This window comes from Triturus cristatus, chromosome 3_1 (genome assembly GCF_964204655.1).
Source record: "Triturus cristatus chromosome 3_1, aTriCri1.1, whole genome shotgun sequence".
Lineage (NCBI taxonomy): Eukaryota > Metazoa > Chordata > Amphibia > Caudata > Salamandridae > Triturus > Triturus cristatus.
Window position 1 is genome coordinate 1,066,313,080 of NC_140583.1, and position 24,863 is coordinate 1,066,337,942.

A 24,863-nucleotide genomic window follows, 5' to 3' on the forward strand; every position below is an offset into this window, starting at 1 on the left:
TCAGGCGCTGGAGGGGGGGAAGCAAGTTCTGACTATATCGGGCCTCCGCGTCCAGGGTAATGAAGACACCCAGGTACCGAAATCCCTGCGGGGCGATCTGGATAGGACAGCCCCGCGGAAGGATAGGGTCCTCCCCAGAGAGAACATAGATGCACGATTTAGCCCAGTTGATGATAAGGCCGGAGTTAAGACCAAATGAATGCAATACATCAACCAGCACTATCAGTGATTTACGTGGGGAAGCCAGGTACAGGAGGATATCGTCAGCATATAGAGATACGCGGTCCTCATACTCGGGGGTCCAGCGGAGACCACGAATAGAAGGTTCCCACCGCAGCCACTCCGCCAGGGGCTCCAAAGCGAGCGCGAAAAGGAGCGGCGATAACGGGCAGCCCTGCCGCGTGCCCCTGCCCAGCTCGAACGAGGCCGACACTCTACCGTTGACCACGACCTGCGCCAGCGGGCCAGAGTACAACAATTTTACCCAACTGATGAATCCTGGGCCAAACCCAAACTTCGCGAGCGTCGCCCAAATATAGGGCCATTCAAGAGTGTCAAACGCCATAGTGGCGTCCAAGGACGCCAAAATGGCCGGCTCTCGTATGAACGGGACACGTGCGAGCTCCCCATGCAAACGCCGCAGGTTAAGCGCTGTATTGCGGTGAGGGATGAAGCCGGACTGATCCTGGTGAATCAAGTCACACACTACGCCGACCAGCCGATTGGCCAACACCTTGGCGAGGATTTTGGGCTCTGCATTCAATAACGAGGATGTGACCCGGTCCCGTGGCCTCCCCTCCTTATGGATAACCACGATAGTAGCTAGACGCTGGTCTAGCGGGAGGGAACCCGCCGAGTGGGCCGCGAGGAACATAGCACGGAGATGTGGCGCCAGCGTATCCGGTCGCAACTTATACAACTCGATGGGAAGACCATTAGTGCCCATGGCCTTGCCGGAAGCGACCGATCGTATGGCGAGGGCAATTTCTTCGGAAGTTGGAGCAGCGTCCAACGACACTCTGTCCTCCTCCGAAAGGGAAGGCAGCGCGATATCCCTGAGCAGGGCGTGGGAATCCTCTTCAGAGCGGGAGGACACCGGGGAATACACCCCACGGAAATAGTCTGCAAAGCAGGCGACAATTTCTTCTGGTTCAGTGACACACACACCATTCTGTTTCTCAATCAACGGGACAACTCGACTCGCTCTCTCCTTTTTGTCCAACCATGCAATCAATTTACCAGCCTTGTCACCCACATCATACAATCTCCCCTGTTGCTCTCTACTGAGGCCCCTGGCCGCCTCCGTGACGAGGGCCTTATAAGCCGATTGCTTGAGTCGAAGAACATGTAATTTGTCATCCGTCACCCCATATTCTAGATCACCCTCCAACTCGGTTATCTCCGCTTCAATACGAGTCACCTCCTCCCGCTCGCGCCTCCGGGAATGGGAAATAAGGGACAAGGCCTCTCCCCTGAGTACCGTCTTGAACGCCTCCCACAATGAGATCGCTGATGACACAGACCCCACATTCTCGTCAAAGTAGCGCTTAAGGGATTTAACCAGCTCTGCGCGAATGGTGGGGTCACGCAGGTACCAGGGATTAATCGGGACCACCCTACCCTCTCCCCTTGGAAGAATATCAAAGTGCAACAAGAGTGGAGAGTGGTCCGAAATACCCCGTGCCAAATGGCGCACCTCCCCTATCCTCCCAACGTGCGCCGCCGGAACCAGGACATAATCTAGCCGTGAGAGACTACCATGAGCCCCTGAATGGAAGGTGTACTGCAGCTGCGTGGGATGTTTCAAACGCCAACAATCCACCAGCCCCAAGGTATCCAAGAGGCCAGACAACCAGGCCTGGGCACGGGGGAGATCCCTAGGGGGGTGACGATCCACAGTTCCGGAAACCACAGCATTAAAGTCCCCCCCCACCACTAGAATCCCCTCCGGAAGGCTAAGGAGGAGGCGCCCCAGATCCGCAAAGGTGGTCGTCTGCAGCCCCGGCGGGACATAGACAGACACAAAAACGACCACTCTGCCCTCCATTCTACCCACCAAAACCGTGTAACGTCCCCTGTCGTCATGGTGCACCTCATCAATCTCCAACGGGAGCGAGTTCTTAACCATAATGCCCACACCCCTTGAACCAGACGTGAAGCCCGAATGGGCCACAAGGCGGTAGCCCCGTCTATTCATGGCACAAAAGGAGTTGCCAATGAGGTGTGTCTCCTGCAGAAAAACTATATCGGGCGAGATTCGCTTCAAGAACTGCAGGACCACACCTCGTTTTATCCTGTCCCCCAATCCATTAACATTCCAGGACAACAAGCTCAGTCCCCTACCCCCCATCATAAACAGAAGCCATCACTCGTCCCCCAGAGAGCACTTTAGAAATGATACAACAATGTTTTTGCCTTGTGGTAGAAACGAACAACACCCCACCCCAACCCACCCACCCCAACAAAACTCCCCCCTCCCTGCACCCCTGCATGAGCCCAGACAGCCCCCCCAACTTGCAGTGTGCCTGTCGCCCCTATATAGTGAAACTAGCTAGACCCCCTAGAGGAGGAAAGAGCACCCCTTCTAGACCCCACACAACCTCCAAAAGAGGGGAAAGAACAAAGACCGAAGCTTTGGTCGAAAGTGGCATCATAATCGTCCAGAGTGAGGTCCAATATCCACCCCTCAGTCCCGATCCAGTGGGCCGTCTCCTCCCGCCGCCCCCCCCCCACCATCCCGAGCACTACCCCCAGACAGAGTGTCCAGCCAGTCCCCTGCCGCCTCGGGACGATCAAAAAAGTGCGTGCAACCATCCACCTCTACCCGCAGCTTGGCCGGGAAGAGCATGGCGTATTTTAAGTTCATGTCCCGGAGCCGGCGCTTAACACCCAGGAAACTCAGTCTCTGTTTCTGGACCGCTTGAGTGAAATCGGGATAAAAGTTCACCTCCATATTTTCCAGCTTCATCGGCCCTTGCAGTCTGGAGGCTTGCAAGATCGCGTCCCTGTCCCGAAAGTTAAAAATCCGTGCAATGAGAGGCCGCGGAGGGGCTCCGACCTTCGGCCTTCCCCTGGGAACTCTGTGGGCCCTCTCCACTGCAAAGAATTTACTCAGTCCCCTAGACTGGAGATGGGTAACGATCAGGTCCTCTACAAAAAGATCCGCCGCCGCTTCCTCCCGTCCCTCGGGTACTCCGATGATGCGGATGTAATTCCTCCGGGCCCGACTCTCGGAATCTTCCAGGCGCCGATCCATAAGCACACTCGCCTGACGAAGTCGGTGCACCTCCGTTTGGAGGGCCGCTACCTCAGTCGTGAGGCCCGACGCGGTGTGGGCCAAAGAATCGACCCGGTCGTTGGTTTTGGAGAGATCAGCCCTCACCAGGTTGACATCCACTAGGATCGCGTCGATTTTATGGGCTAAGGTGTCAAACCGCTGGCCCACCGAGGCCTTCATCTCAGCAATGGCGCCCATGACGTCTTGCAGAGTCAACTCTGTGGGCAAATTCGGGGCATCCGGAGGGCACTCAGAGGACTTGTGCGGTCCACCGGGAGATCCTTTCGGGAGGGTGTAGCGGTCCATGATGTTGGCCTGATGTGCGGTGCCACGCCGGGTCGACTTGGCCTTCAACCGATCGCCATCTTGTTTCGTGGCCATCGTCGCGGGTCTCACCCCCTCACCAGCCACGCAGTAAAAGGCAAGCAATCAAGGCCACGGGGTCCGGGGGGTCACCCCAGGACGGCGGAGCGGGCCACAGCAGGCAGGCAGGCTGGGTCACCCAGCGAGGCCACCCCAACACAAAGAGCGCCGCGATCCCACTTGCAAAGACGGCAAGGGGGCGCGAAAGTGAAAGTGAAAGTGCAGGGTACGCGACTCGCCAGGCCCAGCCCGCCGGTGTTGTTCACTTTGCCACCGGGTCGCCCCCAAACGCGAGTCCGGGGTCAGGAGCGAAGGAGGCCGCAAACTTCAATCGGTGCTCACTCCGGCACCCGAGGTCCGATTCGAGAACGGGAAACGGGTACCACCTCGGCTCAGGCTCACCGACACAGTCCCCTCAACCGATGCAGGATGAAGACAGGATAAACGTAGGAGGTCGCGGAGGTCCTCGGGAGCCTCGCACCTACGCGGCCATCTTGGTTGCGCGCTAGGCTCCTCCTCTAAGACTGCTCTTTTAATTAGTTTTCCAATGAAAGGTCCATTTGCGATGGGTTTGGAGTTGGCCAGGTCTGCTGGTTTATTTGTTCAGTGTTTTATATAGCATGAACATGACCCATTCGGTATTCGGGTGCTTCACAATTACATAGTATCATCTGTTACGACAATCAAAGACATAGATGAAACTAATAATTTGAGTAGTCTGAGTAAAAATGCTACCATCCACATGTAACACGAGGCTGAATGCCACTAATAGTATCAAAGTTCACTCAAAGGTACTTAGAAAAGACACAATAATATACATTAATGGAATACTGGGCATATACTCCTGACTGATGAGTTCGTGAGTAACTCCCTGATAAATTGGAGAGTTCTGTTATGCTCCATCTTGGGCTCTTCTGTTATGCTAGAACTAGGGCGCTGAAGGGGAAAGCAGATTCCATACCCAAGGAGACTAGGAGGCTAGAGGCTGCTCTTCTTTTAAGCAGGATAGCTGGATACCTTGTGTTCTGGTAGAAAATTACCACAATGTACAACTGTTGCTGATGTTCATTGTTTTGCTTGCAGTGTAGGGTAGCATGATTCTAGATGATTCGACGGGGAAGAGGATGGGTCATGTGCCTGTAAGGAAGCATTCGGGCCACTAGTCTTCAGCAACTCATGAAATTTCATGATACTTAATAAAAGCATGCGTCAGCTGTCTTTTGATTGTGACAGTGACCAATATCTTGCCTTCGGTCACCTTTGAGTTTTGCGTCATGTTGGTCAGATGAGGTTCTACATTTTTAGCTTTGGTCACCAAGTGATATGCAATGAAGCTGCAGAGTTCATGAAACTGAAGAGTCTTTGCAGTTGTGCATGGAGATTCTATGGAATTCACTCGCGGACAGAGCGTCATTTGTGCAAGTGGTACCTGGTGGTGGGCACAAACACTAATTTTTAGGAGCTGAAACTTATTTTTCATCAGGCTTTGACTTAGGGCAAGAGAGTGATAGATCAAAAGGAGAAGGAAGGAGAAAAAGCAAAATAACAGAACAATGACAGGGAAAAAAGATGTGGTGAAAAACCAGCTGTTAGAGTGAGATAAAGAGATAGGAAGTATACATAGTAGAAGAGGTGGGAGGTGGAATCAAGACTATGCACCCATAGCAACTGGAAACCATGTCAGTCGTAGTGCCTTCGTAGGCTACTAAGGAAAAGTTTGGGGACCTGCACTTTCATAAATTCTTTACAAATTAAACACAGCTCGGTCTACTCTTGAGAGTGGTGATCATAGCTGCGTAATGTAACCTTTTAGCTGTCTAGATGGATGCTTTGTTGCTCCAGTTAAATCTCCGTAGGTACGTTTTGTTGAGCGTGCCTCTGGATATCCTTCTTTGGCATTGAAGTGCAGCCACTGTTGTGATATTATACTCTTGATACCATCATTGATCTCAGGTGTTTTATTGCACTTTTTATGGTGTGTGTATGTTTTGGGAGGGATAGGTTTGTCAAAAGCTTCAGTTGTAGAGCTGGTTTTCATCTTTTCTTTGTTTGGTTGTTGGTATTCCTGAGGTGAAACTTGAGTTCCAAAAGGTTTAGTTTGTTCCAATGCCTGTAGGTGGATGACTTCAGTTCTGTGGTAGCTTCCTATCTTGAGGGGACATTTAGCTTGAAAAATACAAGATAGCACTCAATCCAGAAGGTTGCTGCATGCACTGTGATTAATATGAGTTCACACAGAGTGAAAATTGCATTGAGGTTGTGGCCAGCTGCGTGTGTGTGTAGTTTTAGAGACCATCGATGAGAAGTTGAGAGTTTCAAGGTTTGCTGTAATTATTCTTAGCTGTGGGAGGAAGAGTTTGTCAAGCCAGATGTTCAGGTCACCCATAATGAAGAGATTTTTATGATCGATGGAAGCTTGCTTCCAGGCCTTTCGGAAAGGTCTGCTGTTCTGTGGTGGTATGTAAACAAGCAGAAACGTACAAGAAAGTAGGGGTAATTGTGCAACAGACCACCAAGGATTGGTGCTCTATAAAGAGCAAGTCTTCAAATGTATGTGATTTGTAGTGATTCTTTGAAGATTACAACTAGACCTTCACTTGGTAGTTGGGTGCTTGGATATCCTTGTCGACTATAATACCACACAAAAAGGAGAAAAAGTAGGGCGTTAAGGGGCTCACGCCTTCCCATAATAACTTAAATAAACACAAAGATTGGTGTGGTGCCCTCAAAGGTCTGCTATCTGCTTAATCAGCTGATCAGCAGGTCATTAACAGAGACCCAAAGAGCTCCCTGTGTGCTGCTAACTGTGCTTAACCTTATCTCAAGGCAATTTCAAAAACTGGACGAGGATGGCTCATTCACGTAATGTGACATGCTTCATCATTTGCCACCTCGTCCCACCCTGGTAAGATGTTACTACCAGGGCGGACTCAACCTCAGAATGGGGCTTTTCTGAGGGATGAGGCATGAATACTTAGTCATATACAATGACACATACAGGCCATTATACCTAGGTATGCCTCCTGAATTTACCCCTGTCCTGAAAGAAAATAAATATCTACGTCCACACTGGTAGTAATATCTTACCAGGGTGGGACGAGGTGGCAAATGACGAAGCATGTCACATTACGTGAGTGAGCACAGTTAGCAGCACGCAGGGAACTCTTTCGGTCTCTGTTAATGACCTGCTGATCAGCTGAATAAGCAAATAGCAGACCTTTGAGGGCACCATGCCAATCTTTTTGTTTATTTATCCTTATCGACTACATTGTGAGCAGCCCGAGGACGCATAGAGACTTAACAGGATTCGTGGCTGCAGGTGAGAGTGGGAATGAGATCTATGGCCTGCAACACGATATGAGGAGGGATAGCAAATGTACTATGAGCAGACTGTTGAAAGTTGGGTAATTGATGTTGTGTGGATGTAAGAGAATAGGAGTTGAAAAGGTGCATTCTGCTCTTTTTTTTAGACTGAGTGGTTGCAGTGTGTTAGGGCTCTGGAAAATTATTAGAGGGGGCGATCAGCGGAAGTGGATGTTATATGAGTACTGGACACTGTGTCATTTGCATGTGTCTTGGACAGGGTGTAGGAGAACCTTGATAGAGAGGGGAGGACATGGTAGCAGGTTGGAGTGTGTTTAAGATTTAGCATACATGCCAACCCTCCCGATTCAGGCGGGAGACAATCGATTTCAAGGCTAGTCTCCTGCCCCCTGATACCTGTATGCAGAACGTCGATTCAGAGTTTTATAAAACTGCCAAAAATAAAATGATTATACCTGCTCATGCATGCTCCAATCTCCCCCTCCAAGAATTACCTCTGACATCAAAGGTTAACGCTTTGTCCTCAATTCTTTGAGGGGGAGATTAGAGCATGTGACAGGCCTCAACATTTTATTTTTGGCAGTTTTAGATAGCGCAAACAAAAAACAGAATTTAGAACTCTGTGTTTGTTTGCCAGAGTTTAGAACACTGTTTTTGTTTGTGCTATGCTATTTACTGCCAAAAATGAAATTCTGATTGTACCAATAGACTCTACTCAAGCAGATTGCCTCTGTTTCAATACAAGTCAGTGGGGAAAATACAGTCTCCTGACTATTTTTTGAGAATCTCCCACTTGACAGCTCTAAAATGTTGGCATGTATGGATGTAGGAGGATTCAGTGATTGAGTAGGGAAGGATCATTAGAGGGAATCGGGGTAGGGAGCAATGGCAGGTAGTTAGAGACTGAGAAGAATGGAGAAGAAAGACGAAGGGATGTAGAGGCAGGGCTAGGTGGGAGAGGAAAAGTGCTGGAGGAAGAAGTGTTTCGAGGGTACAGCAGTGGCGGGTTAGGAGAGAGAGTAAAGGTGTTGGAGCTGGACAAGTGGGGTTAAAGGAGTGGTATATGACTACGAGCAGAAAGGGCAGGATGACAGTAGTGAGTTAGTATTGGGGGCCAGTGGTGGGGAGGAGGCAGCAGATGCTTGCCAGTGGTTCAGTTACGTTGGGGGGTATGCATCTTTGAGGGTGAAATGTGGTCTTTGAGGAGGGAAAGAGAAGTAGTGGAAGGAAGAAGAGGAACGGGGGGTCTGCCCTTTAGCTTAAGGGTCTCATAAGGGATGCTGAATGGAAGTACCCTACACATGCCCCAAGATTTGTCCAAGAAATGTCTAAAGATATCTGCCTGTAAGCGTGAAAGAACATCCTTTCTGAAAACTATCACCGTCTTCAGACACTAAAGGTGTAGGCCTCACCTGGTCCATCGCTCTTCTTTGCTTTCCCTTTTTTCTTTCCTTTCCCTTTCTTTTTCTTGGGTGGCATTGGTTCTTTCCCTGTGGACAAAAAATGTGAACACGTCAGAGTGAGTACACTGCAAGGCTTATAGTAACAGAAGTCCTAAACATGTTGTGAGGGTGATGCTTACTGCAAAGCTTAAAGTAACACAACTCACACACACAGGAGAGGGAGCTCAATGCAGAACTTACAATAGCAGATGTTATGCAGGACAGAATATGAGTGGGAGCAACCTGTAGAGCTTACAGTAACCAAGTCATTCTGACTGAGTTCGTAAGACGAGATCCCTCAGAGCCTGCTGTTCTACAAGTCATACAGCCACAGGAGAGGGGGTTCCAGGCAGAACTTACATAAGCACAACAATGTCATCAATGATGTCATTTCATGTGTCATCAGTGAATTTATCATTGATGTGTTAGAACATGTCATGCGTGATGTAATACATGATGTTGTAAGCAGTGCATAGTGAGGGTGCGAGTTGTAGTTACTTCAATTAACTATAACTGGTGAATTTCAGTGTTTTTTTAATTTAACATGTTATATTTAAACTGACATTTTCACTTAACTATGATGTCATTTTAACCTTTAGTTTGTCCGTAGATTTCGAAGTTTTTTCAAATATAAAGTAAGATATTATTACATTACCTAACTATAACATCACTTTGACCTTTGGTTTTTTCCAGTGAATTTCAAGAGTTTTTTTTTAATGTAAAGTAAACTTTTATTACCGTATGAAACTATACCAGCCCCGCCATGCTCCGACAAAGTGGGGTGGGTGTGCATTGGGGCAGGCCATGCCCTGTATCCAACCCCCTGTGGGCAGCAGACCCCACCATGCACAGCCTCCCACCTTGCACTGCGTGGAGTACGCCGCAGGTCCTGGACCACCCCATTGAACACCCACCCACACATTTTTTTTAAAAAATTATTTTTCGATCCCGCAGGACCCTTGCAGAAGGGGGCTGCACTGGGTCCCGTGAGAGCCCAGCAGGATCGCAGCAAACCCCGAAAAAATTTTTTATATGGCTTGGGGGACTTGGAGGAGGAGGTGGAGGAGAGGTTCCCTATGGGACCACTTCACAAGGACCACGGCATCAGTGTACCCCCACCGTGCTTCCATGTCCAAGTCCCAATGTACTATAATAGCGGCCACATCATTCATTTCCCTCCATGTTGCAGCCAGACAATCAGCGGGAGCATGGCAGCAATGGCAAAAAAAGCTCCCTCAGCCAATCATATCTTGCTACTATTTTAAGCTGATTGCCTGCGGGACTTCCTCAAGAGTCCCACAAACCCAATCGTCCATAGATCTATGAATTTTTAACCTTCATTTCTTAAAAACTACTGAACGGATTTACACCAAGTCACAAAAAAGCATGCTATCTACTTTGTTAGTTAAAGATCTAGCTTTCTGCCAAATTTGGTGTAATTTATTCATTCGTTTTAGCTGCAGCGCTGTTCGAAAATCCCTATGGAAATTGCATGGGGAAATTGCATTTTGGGACCTCCCTTTTTCTCTGCCCCCGATTGACGGATCACACCAAAACGTTAACTTTCCAGAAAGAAGGTTTTACGGGTGGTAAGCCGATCTTAGAGTTCAAGGTTGGGTACTTTTTAGTAGTAGAAGAGAGGTTTCAGGGTTCAGGGATTGGTAGCGAATAGGGATAGTAAAGAGTTTTAAGGGCTCCCGGATGGGTAGTCTATAGTAGAAGTAAGACGTTTTTAGGGCTCAAGGACATGTAGTGGATAGGGTTAGTAGGAATATTTTAGGGCTCTGGCGTGGGTAGTGTGGAGGGTTGTGCAATGTTTTTATGGATTAGGGATGGGTAGTGTGTGGGGAATTGTATTGTAATTGCTTTTATATAGACCCTGCTACCACTAACGGGACCTCTAAATACTTAATACCAGGCAGCACACTGCTCCGGAACCCAGGGTTAGTGGTTAATTCAGTGTAATTCTTAGTCATTGCAATTAGGCGTGTGCTCTCAATGATACCAGTCCATGCATTTACTCAACTATAATTCTTTGCATGTGAGATAGTGCTGTATTAGGTACTTTTGATACGCCCTATAATCAGCCAAAAAGTCAGTCTACTGGTAGGCTATTGAACGACCACCGCTTCAGCATGGACAGCTGATCAGCTCAAAGGTTCAAAGCGTAAAGTATTGGACGGATGCACATATCAAGAAATATCAAGAGATTTAGGCTGCGCTTGACCGAAGCAGTGACCTCATGATGAAAGCAACATTTGAGGCTATTCGGGCGAAATAAAGGAAACATCAAATGCGACACTAAAAAGGAGATTCTGTAAGGGCTGGAGCAGATGTCTTCACCCTTAAAGTTTGTCTTGCAGAGTTCATTACCAAAGCAAAGTGGGATCCATTGAATGTCCTTAATTTAGCATGGTACATGATGGCGTTGAGGAAATCTTCATAGACAGTGGAGGTGTATTGCATGTATTGCCTGCATTTCTGTAGCTGGAGGGAGGAGACCCAGACACTGATGTGAGGAGGGAGGGAAACAGATGAGTTTAGAAAATGCATGAGGCCTTTTGTTCAATCCCTGAACTACTGAGGCTTTTCACTCCCTGTGTTGAACTTTTTTGGGGGGTACTTCGCACTTACGCCTTCATAACATTTTTACCAATTAAGGTATCCACACCACATTTGCATCCTTTTTCCCAACAACCTGGGTATTCTAAAGATACCCAGGGCTTTAGGTATGAGTAATGCTCGGATTACTTACCAGTAAGCTTCATTACTCTGAGTCATTGTCTTCCTCCTAACAGTGAACCTTTTGAGCGGTAGTCTCTTGACCGCCAGATGTCCCCAATGTCAAAACAAAAAATACGCCTCTTCCCTTCTAATATGGCTTCCTGTGTCACATTTTGACTTTTTAGGAGGGGTGAGGGAGAATGATATCCTGTAATAACAAAGAAACAAAGCACAACTGCCAGTTTTATCCAACATCCCAACCCAGGAGGGCATGCTGGTCTAATGACTGTGAGGATGTAGACAATAACTTGGAATAATTAAGCTAACCGGTAAGTAATGCCAACTGGACAAAATTGCCCTTAGCACATTAATGAACAGGACACATTCAGATCCTGATACGCCCAGTGGATTTATTTTATATCTGGAAAAAGAAAGACCACTTAAATGACAGAAGACATGACTGCTTCCCCGAAATAAGAGAGAACTTCTCCAATATGCAGCATATAATGAAAAATGAAAGTATTCGGAAAAGCCATTGTTGCTGCTGCACAAAAGTATTTCAAAGATGCTCCTTTAAAAGCAGCTCATGTTGAAGAACCCCCTCTATTGCACTTTCCATGCACCAAAGAGGGAAGATGGATTCCTGCTTAGAATAGGATAAGGAAATAGCTGCTTTCACCCTTCTGCTAATAGAGGAAGTATGACCCTTCCTTGCAATACCAAAAGTTACAAAAAAAGAATTTGTTTTCCTGAAAGAGGATGTTCTATTCCGATAGATAGATAATGATCTACGTCAGTCGAGACTGTGCCACCATCTCTCCTGGTCCAAAGACAGAGACGGGAAAAACACCAGGAGGACCACATCCTGAAACAAATTAAAAGATGTAGAAATGTAGGGAACAAAAGAAGGGACCTTGTGGAATTCTGTATAGAAAGAGCAGTGCCATGAGAGCAACCCAGATCCATCAGTCTCTGCCCTTCAACTTCCAAGCCACAAACGAAAGGTGATTGCTGTCTCTCTCCAACAGAGTTGGGAAACTTAGAGGAGGTGGAGAAGAGGAGGTGGAGAAGTTGGAAAACCTAGAAGCAGGAGAACTGCCAGCTGGAGAGGGAGAGGGCACCAAGGCTCACAAGTCCAATTTGGGGCTCCCAGAATTAGGTAAGCTAGGTAAAAAAATTATCTTTTGCACAGCTCTGTTTAGCATGACGAACGGAAGAAAGGCATATTAAAGAGCCGTGGGCATGGAATACCCATTGCATCTACTGCCCACATCCCTGGAGTTGGAAGAAGAGAGCAGTGGTTCCTGAGATGAGAAGTTTCCTTGGAGGTGAAGAGATCCAACCATAGGATTTCCAGAACAGCCTGCAAGGCCAGGAATTCCTGGGAAGACAGGGACATCTCCATCGAATATGGAAAGACTCGACTCAGACTGTCAGCAGGACCATTCTCCATCTTGTAAGACAGACTGCAGAGAGAGATCAAAGACTGAGTTCTGCCCATGTGCCCATTGCCTCTGCCAACAACTTCAAACAAGGAACCCTGCAACTTCCAAGATGGCTGATATAGCACCTGGTGACCTGGTTATCTTTTAGAACCAAGACAAATTGATTCTGCACATGGGAAAGCTAAAAGGGCTTTGAAGACTGCTGCTAGTTCTTTCTAGTAGGAAGAGGTCAGTAGCCCCGCTTGCGACCAAACCTCTTGAACAGATAGATTGCCCAGGGTGGCCCCTCCACCCCTGGTTACTGGCATCTGAGGTCAAAGCCAAAGGAGAAGGAGGAGAAATACACTCGCATAAAGTGACTGGTATCAGCTACCATTGCAACTTTTGAGCTATATCCTGATTCACTGAAATCTCTGCTTTGTAGTCTTCTGATGATGGGTTCAAATGAACTAGAAGAAGGCTATTTGGGAGTAGAGTTGAAGTCAAGCCCAAGGAACCAGGTGAAGGGCAGCTGCCACATCTCACTGCACAGTCGACCAGGCTATTGCCATCGCTGAATGCTTATGCAACAGGGTTTGAGACGAGAGATCAGTTTATGTTGTCTCAGAGGAGGGAGAAATACTGTTTCAAGATCTGTGAGGAACAGAGCTCCTATGTACTGTAAGGCTTGCACCAGATGAAGGTGGGATTTCTTCAAGTTCAGCAGAAAACAGTGATGTTCCAACATCCTGCACACCTGAGAGATTGCTTCTGATGCCTTTGAAATAGAAGAACCACTGATTAACCAATCATCCACATAGGGAAAACCAAGATGCCAAGGGCATGCAGATTACCCACCAGAGGACCTATGGTCTTTGTGAAGTTTCTTGGGGCTGAAGAAGGCCGAAGGATAGGATGCAAAATGGAAGTGATCTCTGGTGATTAAAAAACCTCAGAAATCTTTGCAAATCTAGATGCATCACAGTGTACAGATAAGCATTTAATAAGCCCAAGGAGGCCAGAAAGGCGTGGGTGGACAAGAGGTATAATCGACTGGATGGTTATCCTCTTTAACTTCAGATAAGGAAAGTGGAGAGTCATGCTTTTCATGTCCAGAACCTGATGAAAGTCTCCAGAAGTCTTCTAGACCAAGGACTTCAGGGAGTAGCCTCCCAGGCCTCTCTTCTTTCCATGTTGGGTATTATTGCTCCCTTCACCAAAAGATATGAGACCTGGAGTGTAGGAGAGTAGGGTCTGCTATCCTATGGTCACCCCCAAATTTTTGCTTTTTGCTTCACTGGTTTTTGACATACTGAGGCTGTGGGCCTGCTAATCAGACCCCCAGCCTGCTGTTCTCTCTACTAAATTAACACTATGCACTATAGGTGCATAACCAATTGGAAGTGGATCACCCTGTGAGCCCCTGTACCAGTGTACACTAGGTACCCAGGGCATTGGTGTATCTAAGGCCTACCAGGGGCTGAAGCATGTATTATGCCACCCCTGGCCTGGCCTAGAAATTTGACACAACTGGCTGATCACTCAGCTGAGGTAAGTTGGTGTAACCACCTCTTACTTAGGTGTAGTATACCTAAACCTAACCTTAACTGGGACACATGTTAACCTATAAGTCACTCCTATGGCAGGCCTTGACAATCCTGAAGGCAGAGTGCTTGGTTCCATGTGAGATGGTGCTCTGGCATGAGCTGAGCCTGTCTGCAGTGGTCGGAACAACTTCCTTCTACCGTTTCCAGATATCGTCATACCATATACTCTTAAGTGCATTATGAACCTCGCGGTTAAATGCTCACTTTGGTTTGGCTTTATCAAAACATGTCGAGTAAGGTGTCATACGAATTGGAATACTAACCCCTCGCCAACTCTGGCGACGGAGTTAGCATTCCACCCTTCTAGAGGGACACGACATGTACAGTACCTGAAACCCGGGTAAAATCAGACATAGCCTCAGCTCCACAAAATGGATGCTGCCACCACAGACACAAGTCTGCCCTCCTGCTGCTGGGAGTCCTTCCAGCTTGGGAGACGTGGACAAAGGGTTTCCTGCCAGGGGAGGTGCGTGCACCAGCCCAGACAGGATTTTGTGTATTGGTCAGGTAGGGCTTGAATGGAATCAGACATGCCTGAGGCTCACAAGGAGCCTCGGTGCATATGCCAGTTCAAACCGGTCCTGGGGCACACCAGCCCCGGACCTGGGGCGAGCTGGACAAAGGATAGGGGGTGTAACCACCCCCCTTCCTGGTCCCACCCTTAGGGAGGGACCTAGCAGGTAGTCCGGCCCCTAGAATCCGCTTAAAGGTAGGAGCTGTGTCCTAAGACTTCAGACATCCTGGAATCAACTTAACTACAAGAAGAAGACGGGAACTTCGACGCTCTGCTGCACAGAGGACAGAAGGAAATCTCCCCTATGGTCAGGGAGTGACCATCTTGCTAACGCAAGCACCAACCAGCTATTCAACATCTGTTTTGCCGCCGCCTCCCGCCGGAGCCCGAGCCCAGAGCCCGACAAGACCTGGACCTCCAGACCTCTCACCGCCCGATCCACAGTCCCTGAAAAGAAGGAACCCGTGGAGGCACCGAGACACGTGGAGCCAGCCATCTTGAAAGACCAACGACAAGCTGCAAGCGCGACAACAGAGGCTCCCTCCAAGTTGTGCTTTGGGTCCTGAGAAGCCCAACATCCAAGCAGCATCTGCACCAAAGGTGAGCCCTCCAGCATCTCCACGATCTGCGTGGGGCCCCTCTGCACTTTGCATCTCGATGCGCCTGCCCGGTCCCTGGCCCGTTGGCTAGTGGCCATTTTGGTGACCTAACTTGAAATCAACGATGCTGGTCTGGTTGCTCCAGACTGGCCCCAGCTGCTCTCCAAAAGAGCAGCCCCTCTGACCTTGCTGGTCAGAACAATCAGCTTTCTTGACTTTCCACGACTCCTGCCTTTGCCAAGGCTTGTTTGCTTTTTTCGAGTCGCCGACACGGCCAACAGCGAGAGCCTGCGTGGGACAGCTCGTGAACCGACTCCTGGATGTCGTCGACCTTCAGGGACCACGTGGCTGCGGAGACAAGCTACACCTCATCACCTGTTTGCACCCGACATCGCCTGGTACCTACCTGGTGCCACGCCGGTTACTGGCTAGTGACTGTGAACACTGTCCCCTCTGCTTTCAGGTCTTCTACAACTCCGATCCACTCTTGGATCCACCGCATCTCTTCTGGACCGGCCGCCTGCAGCATCTTTGTCATCAGGCTCCATTGAATCGATAGACGAAACCCGACGCACTTCGAGACCTATGCACCCGCTTCCTGTGGGTGAGGTAACGCTGGCACTCCGGTGCCCAAGTGTAGAGAAACATCTCTAGTGTCTGTGTTTTAAGTCTTAAGTTCGTAGTCCATCCAGAAGACCCTTCTAGCAGTAACTTTTGAACTTTTACGCACCCATTGAAAACCTATGGGAGCCCGCGTGTAACTTTCCTCACTACACACGCGACCCGTGGACCTCCTGGTCACCAACTGAAGTTAGCTCCTTGTAGGCCCAGCGATTCTAGAGGCCCTAGGCCTTTTCCCTTTCCTGTTCGTGGTACTTCTACCACTATTTTAGTATATGGTTTGAGTGGCCACCAGGGCCCATCCATATAAAGTGCAACGTCTGTATATTGTAATACTTTCTTGTTTAACGATTTGTGCTCCTGTGCTCATAAAGAGTCTAGGGGATACTTTGAGTAATAAATACATATATATTTTGAATATATATCTGTGTGGTGTCCTTTCATTAGTATAAAAGGGGGTTGCATATGGTAAAACAGCTTGCTTAACACGCGTTAACGAGTTTAGCCTCAAAGACTGCTTAGCCTACGCTACCACTAGGGCAGCTAGTCCGAAAAGGTTGACTTACAACCACACCATAAGGGTTGCTTGGCATGGTACAAGGTGGTCACTTTAACTAGTGAACATCATATACCAGGCCAACTTCTCACATTGGTGAGCAGCGGTTGGATTTGAGCTTGCTGTGTTTTACCATTGTAATCTCTTGGTTACCAATTGAAAGATCACATAGGTACCTGTAGGTACATATAAAACAAGATTAGATATACTTAAGTTCTACTGAACTTAGTTGTTGTAGAGCAAAGGGAGTAGCACACCCTGACTACAACTACTAGATAGGTTTAGTAGGAAAACCCAAGTGTAGGTAGTTGCAACACACCCACCCACACTTAAGAGCAATGGCTGGGGCAGAGGGGTCCAATGTACCCATCTCTGTCGAGAGTGACCCCCAGAGGGCACCATCCATCTTTGCTACCCTAAACCAGAATGAGCTCAGGCAGTTGGCAAATATCAGGGGCCTTAAACAGCCCAAGAACCCTGCCTCTGCTGAACTCAGAGAGCTTTTACAAGCTGATGAAGATCAGAAAGCTCTCAAGAAAGCCTCCCAGTTAGGCCCCTTAGGGACTGGAACAGGAGGCCCCCTTCTGAAGATGCTACTGAGGTACCCCTTTCCAATAGTCACCCCTTAGATGAGAATCATACTACAGAGGATGAAAGTGATAGGGATACAGATGTTAGTGGGGATGAAGGGAGAACTAGCCCAGTGCCAAGTGTTATATGTGGCCCAGCTAACTTAAGGCCACTGGGGACTGACAATGGGATCACCCCATTGGATCTCCCTAGTGGACTTAACCAGGGGCTTGGGAGAGAGAGGAATCACTCAGGTGACTCTAATGCTTCTCATGCCTCTAGAGGCTCTCAAGGTCGCTCCAGAAGGGGGATGACCAGCCCTCAGAGGAGGGAGCATGAGGCCAGAATGCAGGAAGCTCAGCTGAGGATCAGGAGACAGGAGCTAGAAGTAGCCCTGATGGAAGAAAAACTGAACAAGGCTAGGCAACCTAGAGAGAGTGGGTCTATACCCACTGGTGGCAGCATTGTCCCTAAGGACAAAGATAGGGTCTTTGACAATAGGAACCTGTCCAAGGTTGTGCCCCCCTACAAAAGTGGGGATGATATCCACAAGTGGATGACTGCTCTTGAGAGAGCCTGCAAAGTGCAGCAGGTTCCTGAAGACCAGTGGGCAGCAATCTTATGGCTCTCCTTTGAAGGAAGAGGCAGAGATAGACTCCTCACTGTTAGGGAGGAGGATGTCAGAAACTACAGAGCCCTGAAGAGTGTCCTAGTTGATGGGTTAGGCTTAACCACTGAACAGTACAGGTTAATGTTCAGAGACACCCAGAAGACGCAGACTCAGGACTGGTCTGAATACATTGAATGTGCCACTAAGGCTTTGGAGGGTTGGTTGCTGGGAAGTAAGGTATCTGATTATACAGGATTGTACAATTTGATGATGGGAGAACAGATTTTAAATAACTGTCAAAACCAGCAACTGCATCAACACTTGGTTGACTCAGATCTGACCTCTCCCCAAGAATTGGGAAAGAAGGCAGACAAATAGGTTAGAACCAGGGTTAAGCAAAAGAACCAGAACCAGGGCCAAGGGGGTGATCAGAAGAAAACAGACCAAAAGGGTGGAGATCAGAAATCCAAAGACCAGAAGTCTTCAACAGGGCCCCAAACTAGTACTAACGAGGGTGGGTCCCAGCCTAAAGGGAAGAAGAAAGAAGGTCCAAAGAAACCCTGGTGCAAATCTTGCAAGAATACAACTCACTGGACTAGTGATTGTAAGAAGGGTGGAGCCCCCAACACTGTTGCCCCTAAGGCACCTGCTCCCAGTACTACTGTTAGCAGTGTTGGTCCCCAGACAAAGGGTGTAGTGGGAATCACTATGGGAACTGAAGGAGATTCTGACTTAGACAGAACCCTGACACAGGCAGTCTTGATCTGTGATGGGGACATGGATTTGTCCCTGACTGTGAGCCCCAGTAACCTGGGCAAGTACAGACAGACTCCTTTAATAAATGAGAAAGTGGCTCAAGCCTACAGGGACACATGTGCCAGTGTCACTATGGTGACACCAGGCTTTGTGGACCCTGGACAGTACATACCAGGTGAGAACTACCTGGTGACCAATGCCAGCAATGCCACTACTTCACATAGTGTGGCAGTTGTTAACTTCTCATGGGGAGGGGTAACTGGCCTCAAAAGGGCTGTGGTTAGTGCAGACCTCCCAGTAGAATGTTTGTTGGGCAATGACCTAGAGAGTTCTCTATGGTCAGAAGTTGAGTACAGGACACATGCAGAGATGTTAGGTATATCACCACATGTCCTTGCTGTGACCAGGTCACAGGCCAAAAAGTGCCTTACTGAACCACAGGTCTTGGATCCTGGAACAATGGACCAAGCACCTACCAAGAAGAAGAACAGGAGGGTTAAGGCTGTGCCTTCCCCCCTGCCTCCAAGTGAGGATCCGCCTTCCCAGGAAGATGATCTAGAGAACCCTGAAGGAACTGTCCCTGAAGAGCTTGAACCTGATCAGGTTGAGATTCTGGGGACAGGGGGACCTTCCAGGGCTGACTTGGGGCAGGCTCAGTTAACCTGTCCATCTCTTGAACCCCTCAGACAGCTGGCTGCTGCTGAGGCTGCTGGGAATGCTCAAGGTACCCATAAAGTGTATTGGGATGATGGGCTCCTTTATTCAGAGGCTAGAGACCCAAAACCTGGTGCAACCAGGAGGTTGGTTATACATCTGCAATTTAGGGGCTTCCTTCTTACCTTGGCCCATGATATTCCCCTAGCAGGACACTTAGGCCAGAACAAGACTTGGGACAGGCTTGTCCCTCACTTTCACTGGCCTCACATGAATGAAGATACCAAGGAGTTTTGTCGCTCCTGTGTGACCTGCCAAGCCAGTGGCAAATCAGGTGGCACAACAAAGGCCCCCCTCATACCACTACCTGTGGTGGGGGTCCCCTTTGAAAGAGTGGGAATAGATATAGTGGGTCCCATGGATCCTCCCACTGCGTCTGGGCACAGATTTATACTGGTGGTAGTGGATCATGCCACCAGGTATCCAGAGGCAATTCCCCTTAGGACCACTACAGCTCCTGTTGTGGCCAGGGCCCTGCTAGGAGTATTCTCCAGAGTGGGGTTTCCTAAGGAGGTGGTTTCTGACAGAGGTACCAACTTCATGTCAGGATATATGACAGCTATGTGGAAGGAATGTGGTGTTAACTACAAGTTCACCACTCCTTATCACCCACAATGCAATGGGCTTGTTGAGAGATTCAACAAGACCCTAAAGGGTATGATCAAAGGATTACCTGACAAGCTTAGGCGAAGATGGGACATCCTTCTACCATGCCTTCTGTTTGCTTACAGAGAGGTCCCACAAAAAGGAGTTGGCTACAGCCCCTTTGAATTGTTGTTTGAGCACCCTGTAAGAGGCCCACTGTGTTTAGTGAAGGAAGGATGGGAGTTACCTCTCAAAAAGCCTAAACAAGACATAGTGGACTATGTACTTGGTCTCCGCTCCAGGATGGCTGAGTATATGGAGAAGGCATCCAAAAACCTTGAGGCAAGCCAGGCCTCACAGAAAGCTTGGCATGACCAAAAGGCTGTCTTGGTTGAGTATCAGCCAGGACAGAAGGTATGGGTGTTGGAGCCAGTGGCCCCAGCAGCACTCCAAGACAAATGGTCTGGACCCCATACAATCCTGGAAAAGAAGGGAGAGGTTACCTACTTGGTGGACCTAGGAACTCCCAGGAGTCCCCACAGGGTACTCCATGTTAACAGGTTAAAAGCATATGTTGACAGGGCAGATATGGGCTTGCTCATGGCTACAGATTAGGGACAGGAGGAAGAGAGTGACCCTCTCCCAGACTTGTTGTCTCAGAACCCTGAAGATGGTTCAGTTGAAGGAGTGACCCTTGGAGGCAACCTCACTGATCATCAGCAGATTGAATGTAGACAGGTTCTACAATCATTTCAGCATATGTTTTCATTGATACCTAGTCAAACTGACTGGTGTACCCATGTGGTGGACACTGGTGACAGTCTGCCTGTGAAGAACAAACTTTACAGACAACCTGACCACGTCAGGGACTGTATAAAGGCTGAGGTACACAAAATGCTGGAATTGGTTGTCATTGAACCCTCAGAGAGCCCCTGGGCTAGCCCAGTGGTTCTGGTCCCCAAACCTCACACCAAAGATGGCAAGAGAGAGATGAGGTTCTGTGTGGATTACAGAGGACTCAATGCTGTCACTAGGACAGATGCACATCCTATTCCAAGGGCAGATGAGCTCATAGATAAACTGGCTTCTGCTAAGTTTTTGAGCACATTTGATTTGACAGCTGGCTATTGGCAAATCAGGTTAGCTGAGGAGTCCAAGGCCAAAACAGCATTCTCAACCCCAGGTGGGCATTATCAATTTTTGGTGATGCCCTTTGGTCTGAAGAATGCACCTGCCACCTTCCAAAGGTTGGTGAATCAAGTCCTTACTGGGTTGGATGACTTTTGTGCAGCATATCTTGATGACATTGCTGTCTTTAGCTCCACCTGGGAGGATCACCTGATCCACCTGAAGAAGGTACTTGAGGCTCTGCAAAAGGCAGGCCTCACTATCAAGGCTACTAAGTGCCAGATAGGGCAGAGTAAGGTTGTGTATTTGGGCCACCTTGTAGGTGGAGGCCAAGTTCAACCACTGGAGAGGAAGATACAATCCATCAAGGACTGGTCTCCTCCAACCACCCAGACTCAAGTTCGAGCTTTCTTGGGCTTGACTGGGTACTACAGGAAGTTTGTTAAGAACTATGGCTCCATTGTGACTCCTCTTAATGATCTGACATCCAAGAAGATGCCAAAAAGGTTCAGTGGACAGTAAGCTGTCAAAAGGCATTTGATGACCTGAAGAAGGCCATGTGCTCTGCACCTATCCTGAAAAGTCCTGACTACTCCAAAGAGTTTATTGTCCAAACAGATGCTTCTGAGTTGGGTGTGGGAGCTGTGCTGTCACAACTTAATGTAGATGGTCAAGACCAACCCATTGCTTTTATTAGCAGAAGGTTGACCCCCAGAGAGAAGAATTGGTCAGCTATTGAGAGGGAGGCCTTTCCTGTGGTGTGGGCCCTGAAGAAGCTGAGGCCATACTTGTTTGGCACTCACTTCAAGATTCAGACCGACCATAAGCCCCTCTTGTGGCTAAATCAGATGAAGGGTGAAAACCCCAAACTGCTTAGGTGGTCCATTTCCCTACAGGGGATGGACTTTACAGTGGAGCACCGGCCAGGTACAGACCATGGGAATGCAGATGGTCTCTCCAGGTACTTTCACTTAGGACATGAAGACGAGACTGGTCAAGGCTAGTTTAATGTCCCTGCGTTTGGGGGGGGGGTTGTGTAGGAGAGTAGGGTCTGCTATCCTATGGTCACCCCCAAATGTTTGCTTTTTGCTTCACTGGTTTTTGACATACTGAGGCTGTGGGCCTGCTAATCAGACCCCCAGCCTGCTGTTCTCTCTACTAAATTAACACTATGCACTATAGGTGCATAACCAATTGGAAGTGGATCACCCTGTGAGCCCCTGTACCAGTATACACTAGGTACCCAGGGCATTGGTGTATCTAAGGCCTACCAGGGGCTGAAGCATGTATTATGTCACCCCTGGCCTGGCCTAGTAATTTGACATAACTGGCTGATCACTCAGCTGGGGTAAGTTGGTGTAACCACCTCTTACTTAGGTGTAGTATACCTATACCTAACCTTAAGTGGGACACATGTTAACCTATAAGTCACTCCTATGGCAGGCCTTGACAATCCTGAAGGCAGAGTGCTTGGTTCCATGTGAGATGGTGCTCTGGCATGAGCTGAGCCTGTCTGCAGTGGTCGGAACAACTTCCTTCTACCGTTTCCAGATATCGTCATACCATATACTCTTAAGTGCATTATGAACCTCGCGGTTAAATGCTATCTTTGGTTTGGCTTTATCAAAACATGTCGAGTAAGGTGTCATACGAATTGGAATACTAACCCCTCGCCAATTCTGGCGACGGGTTTAGCATTCCACCCTTCTAGAGGGACACGACATGTACAGTACCTGAAACCCGGGTAAAATCAGACATAGCCTCAGCTCCACAAAATGGATGCTGCCACCACAGACACAAGTCTGCCCTCCTGCTGCTGGGAGTCCTTCCAGCTTGGGAGACGTGGACAAAGGGTTTCCTGCCAGGGGAGGTGCGTGCACCAGCCCAGACAGGATTTTGTGTATTGGTCAGGTAGGGCTTGAATGGAATCAGACATGCCTGAGGCTCACAAGGAGCCTCGGTGCATATGCCAGTTCAAACCGGTCCTGGGGCACACCAGCCCCAGACCTGGGGTGAGCTGGACAAAGGATTGGGGGTGTAACCACCCCCCTTCCTGGTCCCACCCTTAGGGAGGGACCTAGCAGGTAGTCCGGCCCCTAGAATCCGCTTAAAGGTAGGAGCTGTGTCCTAAGACTTCAGACATCCTGGAATCAACTTAACTACAAGAAGAAGATGGGAACTTCGACGCTCTGCTGCACAGAGGACAGAAGGAAATCTCCCCTATGGTCAGGGAGTGACCATCTTGCTAACGCAAGCACCAACCAACTATTCGACGTCTGCTTTGCCGCCGCCTCCCGCTGGAGCCCGAGCCCAGAGCCCGACAAGACCTGGACCTCCAGACCTCTCACTGCCCGATCCACAGTCCCTGAAAAGAAGGAACCCGTGGAGGCACCTAGACACGTGGAGCCAGCCATCTTGAAAGACCGACGACAAGCTGCAAGCGCGACAACCGAGGCTTCCTCCAAGTTGTGCTTTGGGTCCTGAGAAGCCCAACATCCGAGCAGCATCTGCACCAAAGGTGAGCCCTCCAGCATCTCCACGATCTGCGTGAGGCCCCTCTGCACTTTGCATCTCGACACGCCTGCCTGGTCCCTGGCCCGTTGGCTAGTGGCCATTTTGGCGACCTAACTTGAAATCAACGATGCTGGTCTGGTTGCTCCAGACTGGCCCCAGCTGCTCTCCAAAAGAGCAGCCCCTCTGACCTTGCTGGTCAGAACAATCAGCTTTCTTGACTTTCCACGACTCCTGCCTTTGCCAAGGCTTGTTTGCTTTTTTCGAGTCGCCGACACCGCCGACAGCGAGAGCCTGCATGGGACAGCTCGTGAACCGACTCCTGGATGTCGTCGACCTTCAGGGACCACGTGGCTGCGGAGACAAGCTACACCTCATCACCTGTTTGCACCCGACATCGCCTGGTACCTACCTGGTGCCACGCCGGTCACTGGCTAGTGACTGTAAACACTGTCCCCTCTGCTTTCAGGTCTTCTACAACTCCGATCCACTCTTGGATCCACCGCATCTCTTCTGGACCGGCCGCCTGCAGCATCTTTGTCATCAGGCTCCATTGAATCGATAGACGAAACCCGACGCACTTCGAGACCTATGCACCCCCTTCCTGTGGGTGAGGTAACGCTGGCACTCCGGTGCCCAAGTGTAGAGAAACATCTCTAGTGTCTGTGTTTTAAGTCTTAAGTTCGTAGTCCATCCAGAAGACCCTTCTAGCAGTAACTTTTGAACTTTTACGCACCCATTGAAAACCTATGGAAGCCCGCGTGTAACTTTCCTCACTGCACACGCGACCCGTGGACCTCCTGGTCACTAACTGAAGTTAGCTCCTTGTAGGCCCAGCGATTCTAGAGGCCCTAGGCCTTTTCCCTTTCCTGTTCGTGGTACTTATACCACTATTTTAGTATATGGTTTGAGTGGCCACCAGGGCCCATCCATATAAAGTGCAACTTCTGTATATTGTAATACTTTCTTGTTTAACGATTTGTGCTCCTGTGCTCATAAAGAGTCTAGGGGATACTTTGAGTAATAAATACATATATATTTTGAATATATATCTGTGTGGTGTCCTTTCATTGGTATAAAAGGGGGTTGCATATGGTAAAACAGCCTGCTTAACACGCTTAAACGAGTTTAGCCTCAAAGACTGCTTAGCCTACGCTACCACTAGGGCAGCTAGTCCAAAAAGGTTGACTTACAACCACACCATAAGGGTTGCTTGGCATGGTACAAGGTGGTCACTTTAACTAGTGAACATCATATACCAGGCCAACTTCTCACATGGAGGCAACAAGGACACTTCGGAACCAGAGTTGGACAGAAGAAATATTCTGTAGTGGAAGTGAAGTCTATTCTGTACCCTTCCAACACAATTCAAAGAAGGTAAGAGTCTTTTATGGTTACCCTCTAAACATGAGAGAAGGGAAGTCTTCCTCTTTCCTTACTGGAATAGTCATGATATTTGGGAGGAAGGGATGATAGGGGTGATTGTAGGCTCGATTTGGGATTTGTCAACCAAGAGGCCACCAGGGCCACGACTTCTG

The 24,863-nt window shown here is 48.8% G+C and overlaps 1 protein-coding gene across 1 annotated transcript in view; it reads right to left on the reverse strand.

The window, feature by feature from the left end:
- The window catches only part of DRC12 (dynein regulatory complex subunit 12 homolog), a 74,404-nt gene that overhangs the window by 47,337 nt on the left and 2,204 nt on the right, over positions 1–24,863 (reverse strand). Inside the window, exon 2 of the mRNA XM_085646452.1 lies at positions 8,377–8,454. Coding sequence (XP_085502578.1) covers positions 8,377–8,443 — 67 coding nt within the window. The 5' untranslated portion in view covers positions 8,444–8,454. The remainder of the gene's footprint in view (positions 1–8,376; positions 8,455–24,863) is intronic.